Source organism: Oratosquilla oratoria, chromosome 43, assembly GCF_046742065.1.
Source record: "Oratosquilla oratoria isolate Oo_2021 chromosome 43, ASM4674206v1, whole genome shotgun sequence".
NCBI lineage: Eukaryota > Metazoa > Arthropoda > Malacostraca > Stomatopoda > Squillidae > Oratosquilla > Oratosquilla oratoria.
Window position 1 is genome coordinate 39,751,470 of NC_134819.1, and position 10,000 is coordinate 39,761,469.

The 10,000-nt window shown below is 33.0% G+C and overlaps 1 protein-coding gene across 3 annotated transcripts in view; it reads right to left on the minus strand.

Annotated features, from left to right (window-relative positions):
• Positions 1-10,000, minus strand: part of LOC143021941 (uncharacterized) — a 759,783-nt gene that overhangs the window by 23,675 nt on the left and 726,108 nt on the right. For all 3 annotated transcript variants that reach the window (XM_076179844.1, XM_076179842.1, XM_076179841.1), the window contains one exon: positions 3,776-3,953. In XM_076179844.1, the coding sequence (XP_076035959.1) occupies positions 3,776-3,953 (178 nt within the window). The remainder of the gene's footprint in view (positions 1-3,775; positions 3,954-10,000) is intronic.

Sequence of the window (10,000 nt, forward strand, 5' to 3'; positions counted from 1 at the left end):
AATATAAAACTGAGGTGATGTACTGAGCTCTCATTCTGATGATTGTTATAAAGTCTATATTTATTTTTTCTATTTGATTTAATTTTTTGTATGATTATATTTTGTTTTACTGTATTTTAATTTATTTTACTTATATCTTGTTTTGTTTTATTCTATCTCACTTTATTTATTTTTCTATTATTTCATTTCCTTTTTTCTGATTATTTCGTATTGTACACTGCTAAATTTTATTTTAATTGACTTTTTTCTTAAATTATTTTTATTTCATTACTTTTTCATTTTCTTATTCTTTTTCTCGAGGTAGTAATGTTGATTCATTTGTGGGATTTTCTTTCAATTTATCTAAATTTCTTTCATAAGAAATCATATAAGTTGTCACCATTCGTCGACCATAAACGATACTCCCATCACTTAAGTACTCATGGGAGCAGCCATGTACTACATTTCAAGTACAGTGAGGTACTACTTACCACAATCAAATTACACTTGATATATGAAAGATTTTGTTCACGGTTACATTATTTTCCTAACTGTAGTTTACCAGTACTTCTATTCTTGTGGACATCTCACGCTGGATCACCGTTATGGCAATCTTCTTGTTACCCACGGCAGAATATTCTGTCCGTACGCAGCCTTTACGCTGGTGGCGTATTCATAAGCGTGCTGGTCTCGCATTCGCATAGTTGTGGGTTCGAATTCCTCACTCCTCTCCGATTCCCAGCAGTGATTGTTACCAACCATGATAGCACAAGTGCATGTGGAAAAGGTGACGGCTTCGGCCGCAGTATATCACCTCCTGGCACAGGTTTCTCATATTTCAACTTTACTAAGTGACCATTCTTTCCTTTAATACCTCACTCTCCCTAACCTCACACAGGGAGTTATCTCGAGTGAAGTGAGTAACATGATTGGATTTTAGATAATCGGTTTAAAAAAGCTTATCAATTCCTTTAATCCTTAGGGACAAGAGATAGCGATGCTTGTTGGAGTATTAAACCCTTGACAAGAGTATCTGCTATGTGTGAGAGTGCATACATATCTATAATAATGTATACATGTATGTATATATTGTATGTATGTATGTATGTATGTATGTATGTATGTATGTATGTATGTATGTATGTAAGTACGTATATATGTATGTATGTATGTATGTATGTATGCATGCATATATGTGTGTATGTATGTACGTACGTACGTATGTATGTATGTATGTATGTATGTATGTATGTATGTATGTATGTATGTATGTATGTATGTATGTATGTATGTATGTATGTATGTATGCATGTATATATGTATGAATATATGTATGTATGCATGTATGTATGTATGTATGTATGTATGTATGTATGTATGTATGTATGAATGTATGTGTGTGTATGTATGTGTGTGTGTATGTATGTGTGTGTATGTGTGTATAAATGTAAGTATATATGTATGTATGTATGTATGTATGTATGTATGTATGTATGTATGTATGTATGTATGTATGTATGTATGTATGTATGTATGTGTGTATGTATGTATGTATGTATGTATGTATGTATGTATGTATGTATGAATGTATGTATGTATGTATGTATGTATGTATGTATGTATGTATGTATGTATGTATGTATGTATGTATGTATGTATGTATGTATGTATGTATGTATGTATGTATGTATGTATGTATGTATGTATGTATGTGTGTGTATGTGTGTATGAATGCATGCATGTATGTATGTATGTATGTATGTATGTATGTATGTATGTATGTATGTATGTATGTATGTATGTATGTATGCAAAGTAGACCACTTGGAAAAAAGAAACTAACGAAGCAGAGCGCTTTCGTATATTACATCTTCAGTGCAACAAGTGTGTATGTATATGTATTATGTATGTATGTATGTATGTATGTATGTATGTATGTATGTATGTATGTATGTATGTATGTATGCAAAGTAGACCACTTGGAAAAAAGAAACTAACGAGGCAGAGCGCTTTCGCACATTACATTTTTAGTGCAACAAGTTCGTATGTATATGTATTATGTATGTATGTATGTATGTATGTATGTATGTATGTATGTATGTATGTATGTATGTATGTAAGTATGTATGTATGTACGTATGTATGTATGTAAGTATGTATGTATGTACGTATGTATGTATGTATGCATGTGTGCATGTATGTATGTATGTATGTATGTATGTATGTATGTATGTATGTATGTATGTATGTATGTATGTATGTATGTATGTATGTATGTATGTATGTATGTATGTATGTATGTATGTATGTATGTATGTATGTATGTATGTATTTATGTATGTATGCATCTATGCATGTATGTATTTATATATGAATGTATTTGTTTAACATGTGCGCACACATGCACACACACACACACACACACACACACACACACACACACACACACACACACACACACACACACACACACACACACATATATATATATATATATATATATATATATATATATATATATATATATATATATATATATATGTTGAGACATTCTGACAGGTTGACGTAAGTGGAGTATGAAACACAGGAGTCTTAGTCTTGAGTTTATTCCTGATTAGTTTCGCAGGTGTGCTTTATCAAAGGAAATGATAAAACACACCTGCGGAACTAGACAGGAATAAACTCAAGACTAAGACTCCTTGTGTTTCCTACTCCGCTTATGTCATATATATATATATATATATATATATATATATATATATATAAATATATATATATATATATATATATATATATATATATATATATATATATATATATATATATATATATATATATATATATATATTGGTAGGAGGCCAAAAGACTCACATACCACCTCCAGAATGGCGCCATCAAAACACACATGACAAAAGAACAAAACCACCATCACCAGACAAACACTAAACGAAAACACTAAAATAATCTACAAAGCTCACGACCCCCTTCGCCTTAAGATGGCCGAAGCAGTGAAAATATACATTGAGAAACCTTCCATTAAGATACAACTCATGCCCACAACCACACTCCCAAGCAGTAGACGCACATAACACAAACAATAACACCCCTTTCCACAATCCACAAGGAAGTTCCTACTTCCACGTACGCAGCGCTACGGATCACGGCTACATGAAATTATCTCTCCCATGTAATCACCAACTATTGTTACTCCCTCCCTGAGGATGACCGAGTAAGGTCGAAATACGTATAGGAGAATTAAAAAAGAGAAAACCGCACCTAATGTCTTTTGGACACCTTCTCAGCTATTTGGAACCATCACAGAAAATTGTTGCACGAGAGAAATTAAAGCTCCAATATAAACTCAACAACGCCATTGTCGCTGTAGATTTCTTGAAATCATGTATATATATATATATATATATATATATATATATATATAAAAATATATATATAAATATATATATATATATATATATATATATATGTTGATAATTGTTTAAGACAAATGAGAGAGTGATAGGTGGGGAAGGGTAAACGAAGATGGGCTAAGAATACATTTATTGTTCTGAGGAAAGTTATAATAACCGAAACGTAAGAACAATAAATGTATTATTTGCCCATCTTACTTTACCCTTCCCCACCTATCACTCTCTCTCATATATATATATATATATATATATATATATATATGTATATATGTATATATATATGTAAATATATATATATATATATATATGTATATATGTATAGATAGATGGATAGATATACAACACAGTATAAAAAATACACTCTCTTACCTTATCCCACCTCGGCTGGTGTCGTAGTTGAGCATGTGCTCGCCGTGCCTCCAAAGGATGAAGGTCTGTGCCTGGGGCATCTGGCTGATTGTGCACCGCAGCTCGATGGTGCTCCCGGTTTTGTAAAACTTCTCGTGGACGTTGGCTCCGCGCTCGTCGATGATCTCAACCACCGGAGCTGTTGGAGAAAGAGAAAGAAACGTGTGAATGGGAAGGTGGAAACATGTGAGTGTTCCAGTAGGGAATGGGGTATCTTTAACTGAATGAAATTACTTTGTTATTTGTTAGATTGATGTTGGAGAGAGAGAAAAAAAAATTGTGAATATAGGTTGGAGGCTTTTTGAGTATATCAATAGTTAATGGGGTTTCTTTTACCGAATGAAATTGCTATGTTGTTTATGAGATTCCTGTTGGAGAGAGAGAAAGGAACATATGAAAGGAGGATAGAGACCCATGAGTGTTCCACTAGCGAATGTGGTTTCTCTGAATGAAAGTGTATTTGAGAAAATGAAAAGATTTTGTGTATAAAGGGTGAAGGTTTCTGAGTCTTTCAGTATTGAATGGGCAATAGTGACTGAACCCTTTTATTATTTTTTTCTTCAGACAAAATCACCTAGTGGTGGTTAACCCATTAAACTCCGATGACAAGATTCTTTGTCATTTGGTCAAATAAAACAAAAAATCATAAAACACCAAAATGTTTGATCAAACACCAGAAAAATATGACGTCAGTAGTCCTCGCTCGCGAGCGAAGCGAGGACTACTGACGTCATATTTTTCTGGTGTTTGATCAAACATTTTGGTGTTTTATGATTTTTTGTTTTATTTGACCAAATGACAAAGAATCTTGTCATCGGAGTTTAATGGGTTAAGAGACCCCAAGTATCATTGCCAGTTTCTGTAAGGTCGTAAACTTTTGGTAACGGAAACAAAAGGTAGAACTGGGTTACTTAGTCCCTTTTGAGCAGTTTGAACCTTAGTGGTACAAAAATCGCCTGAATGTTGATAACCTACCCAAGACCACAGCCTCCCTAGGAGAGTTAACTAAAATAAGTTTAACTGAATTGAATTTAACTAAGATAAGACAAGTTCTGATCCTTCAGAGAGTGAGGTTCTATCCCTGAGATGATTAAATCAATTTGGTGAAGGATAGGGTAACTATTCAAGTCGATGTGAATCGGGTTAATCAAACTGAATTAACCCTTTGGGGGTTATGGGTGTTTCCATCAAATACATTTGTCATGTGGCTGCAGATTTAATTACATTATACACATTCCAAAAGTGTTAAACCTTTAGCTCTAGTTTAACCGCTTTAGCTAGATAAACTGTTTAACATCATGTGGTCTTATGAGATTAACTATATTATGTAGGATTAACTATATTATACACATTCCAAAGGAGATAAACCTTAGTTAAACCTTAGCCTTTCATTAGTTCACCATTGGCCTTTGTTAAATCCTTTCAGCTAAATAAACCGTGTGGCGTCATTTGGTTTTGTGGTTCTATGATCAAGTATGATATACACATTCCAAAGGAGTTAAACCTTACTTAAACATTAAACCTTAGTTAAACCATACACCTAAGCCTCAATCCTTAGTTAAACCTTAATTAAACCTATGCCTCAAACCTTAGTTAAACTTCTAGCCCTAGCTAAACCCTTTCAGCTAAATAAACCGCGTGACGTCATCTGGAGTGAAATCTGTAAACGCGGCCACTGTGACGAAGGAATTAATCCGGAGAGCCTTCGTACCCTCGACCGTGTTCGGGAATACATGCTGAGTTACGATCCCAGAGGGACTCCGCGTTCCTGTAGCGTTAGGGATTGCCAGTTCGAGGGAACCCAGTGTTTTGAAGGAAAGATATTGGTTGACGGTGAGTTTGGGACTGGAGTTGGATTTATAGCCCATTTCGAAAGGGAGCATACAAAGTGCTTTGGCTGAAAAACTAGATCCTGAAAGCTTACGCCTTTCCACCGTTTCTAAACTAATGAAACATTTTATATAATATGTTAAACACTAAATTATTGATTCCTTTGTTCTATTGATTCATTTTACCATTTTTTGGTGCATTTTAGCTGTTTTACGGATTATTTGGAAACCGCCTATACTGTTCACATTATCCCTATTCTACCGCATTCATCTTGTTTAATAATATGAAAACCTTTGTCTAAACAACATGGTTTATTCTTCTGGAATATAAATTCATAACCAGAAACATTCAATTCTATCTTTCAAACTGAGATATTGGCTGATACAAAAGAGAATATCGTTACCCACACACATACCCACACACACACATAACCACACACACATACGTACACACACACAAACAAACACGCACACACACACACACACACACACACACACACACACACACACACACACACACACACACACACACACACACACACACACACACACACACACACACACACACACACACACACACATTTTTCAAGAACTAGTTGGTTAAAATATTTCCCAAAAGGGCTGCAGCTCAAAAAAAGTCACTAAAAATGGAAAACACCTATCACTAAAAACAAATACTACTATAGTGGTATTCATAAAAAACAAATTGAACAACCATTTCATAAATCATTGAAAAATCACACTGAAAGAAAATAGGAAACTCAGTGTACTAAAACAGTAACGGCTTGCAATATTTTGAATATTTCATGACCACTGCTCCAATGTGCATGTCTGCTTGCGTGCATGCGTGCGTGTGTGTGCGTGTGTGTGTGTGTGTGTGTGTGTGTGTGTGTGTGTGTGTGTGTGTGTGTGCACCTCCCTATGTCTGTCTATCTCTGTGTATATATATACATATATGTGTGTGTATATATGTATATATATATATATATATATATATATATATATATATATATATATATATATATACACACACACACACACACACTGTCACTGTGGCGGTCCATGTTTGAATCCTGCCCAGAGCTGAAATAATTTCAGTACCGCTACGCTTCAAGTCGTTACTCCAACTCTCGTGGGCGGGAAGTTGTGTGTGTGTGTGTGCTGTAAGGTCACAAAATTACCCATAGTTCGGCCATACGAGGTCTGGGCTCTCCTGGGAGGGAAACAGCTGTCGATCACGAGTCCAACACGTGATACAAAGACCAATGTGATATATATATATATATATATATATATATATATATATATATATATACATATATATATATGCTAATAAGAACACGGGTACGTGTGTTCAATTATGCAAAGTAGACCACTTATATGCATGTATATATATATATGTATATATATATATATATATATACATATATTATGTATATATATATATAGACTTATATATATATATATGTATGTATATTTATATATTTCAGATTATAATGGTTTATTGATGTCTTTGCCGAAATATGACTCACCTATTCAATCTATACATGAAACGAATGTATGCACTCATCTTTTTCAACAAATGTGATATTGGATTAAAAAGTAGAATTCAAGTTAAGATCTGCACGATTTCATGCTCACCGGATCATTGGCCCGGTTATTCATCCATACATAATGAATAGAACCTCTTGTCATTATCATAAAGTTCCGTAAGAGGAACGAGGACAGAATAATTGGGTAAGGAAGCATAATGACAGATCTGCGATGTTTTTCTGAACAGGTAGACAACAGCAGAAAAGAAACAGTAGGAGAAAACAGCACTGTGATAAAAGGCTACTTAAACAAAATAAAATAGAAAAAATGTGTGTCGAAAGGGGCTTATCAATTAAAAAAGAAAATTGAGAAAAAAGCAAGGATAACATTCACAAAAAAAAAAAAATCCAATGTGAATTTAGAAACCATAGTACAAACGAGAACAACGAAAAAACAATGAAAGACTGAAAACAAAAGAAACAAAAAAATCTACCAAACATAAGCCGGGCTAAGGCATAAGAAAGATGAGGTAGTACAGGAGGAGGAAATGCTATTGCAGAAACAGAAGGACGAAGGAGAAAATCTGAAGAATGAAATTAGGGCAATAGAAGCAAGGAGAAGTTAAGCCAAAGAGCACATCTTTGGCAATGAAGCTAGATGTTTCCGGAAAGGGAGAATCATCTTGCAGAATAGCACGAGGGAACCTGGGATTAAATTGTAAGTCTTGCAAAAATCATCCAAGAAGATAGTATTCTATTTCTTTCTTTCTCTCTTTCTTTTTATTATTTGTTTGTTCATTTATACATTCATTTGTTTATTCATCTATCAATTAACTAATATTTTTTCATATTGGGATTAAATTGTGTCTTGCAAAAATCATCCAAGAAGATAGTATTCTATTTCTTTCTTTCTCTCTTTCTTTTTATTATTTGTTTGTTCATTTATACATTCATTTGTTTATTCATCTATCAATTAACTAATACTTTTTCATATTGGGATTAAATTGTAAGTCTTGCAAAAATCATCCAAGAAGAGAGTATTCTATTTCTTTCTTTCTCTCTTTCTTTTTATTATTTGTTTGTTCATTTATACATTCATTTGTTTATTCATCTATCAATTAACTAATATTTTTTCATATTGGGATTAAATTGTGTCTTGCAAAAATCATCCAAGAAGATAGTATTCTATTTCTTTCTTTCTCTCTTTCTTTTTATTATTTGTTTGTTCATTTATATATAGTATTCTATTTCTTTCTTTCTCTCTTTCTTTTTATTATTTGTTTGTTCATTTATACATTCATTTGTTTATTCATCTATCAATTAACTAATATTTTTTCATATTGGGATTAAATTGTAAGTCTTGCAAAGATCATCCAAGAAGATAGTATTCTATTTCTTTCTTTCTCTCTTTCTTTTTATTATTTGTTTGTTCATTTATACATTCATTTGTTTATTCATCTGTCAATTAACTAATATTTTTTCATATTTGTTTATCTATTTATTTATTTACTTATCTATTCATTTAATTACCCCTCATTTGATTGATTATTTAATTGATCTAATAATTTGTTTATCTATTAATTCAATTATTTATTTTTGTAAAAAAAATTATAAATAACCTAACAGGAAATTGTTGAATTATTAATTCAATAACAGGTAATAGAACACTCAATAATAGAATGATTGAATCTATAAGTTATTTAGAATTAGATGATCATATGGTTTGTTTGACTATGATCTTGCTTAGATTATTGTAGACTTCCAGATGAACCTTTTCACAATGTGTCTATCATTCGTATGAATTTAATTTCTCTTAGTTCTTTATTCATCTTCTTACAATATATGACTCAAAGATGATTTGATGTCTGGAAATCTAAAATAAAAATAAAAAAATAAAATAAATAAATAAATAAATAGCGACTAATGTCGTTTTTTACTCAAACTAACCCACCAAAGTTGACGATAATAAGCCTAGTGTGAAAGGATCTTTTAGCTAAGAGCGGATCTACCTACGTAAGAAAATCGGAAACACATGATAATACATAGCAATGACTCTGATAAGGACAAGGATATCATCAAAAGGAAAATGAAGGCGAGGAAAGAAAGAAGGAGAAATAAAAAGATAAAATAATGAGAATCAATTGAAATGCACGACGTGATGTGAAAGAGCATTAGCGAAAAATTAAATGATCAGTAAAAAGTAAAAAAAAAATAGAATGGAGCAGTGACCTCCTGTTAAAGAGGGGAAGTCATCTTGAAACGACTCTGAGAAGAAAAAAAAAGATGAGACAACTTTGAGTGAGTGTACCTTCTACCCGTCACAAGATAAGAATGTGACTTTTTTATCGGGAAGTACATGTACACACACACACACACACACACACACACACACACACACACACACACACACACACACACACACACATACACACACACACACACACACACAAACACACACACACACACACACACACACAAACACACACACACACACATACACACACACACACACACACACACACACACACACACACACACACACACAACACACACACACACACACACACACACACACACACACACACACACACACACACACACACACACACACACACACACACACACACACACACACACACACACACACACACACACACACACACACACACACACACACACACACACACACACACACGCATATCAAGATCTGGTTTTGATCTCAAAATATCTAATGTACATAGAAATTGACGTAAATTAGGACAGTAAAAGAAGCATCGAAACAAACAAATATATACATATACAGTAATTGAAAATCGACCTAAAGG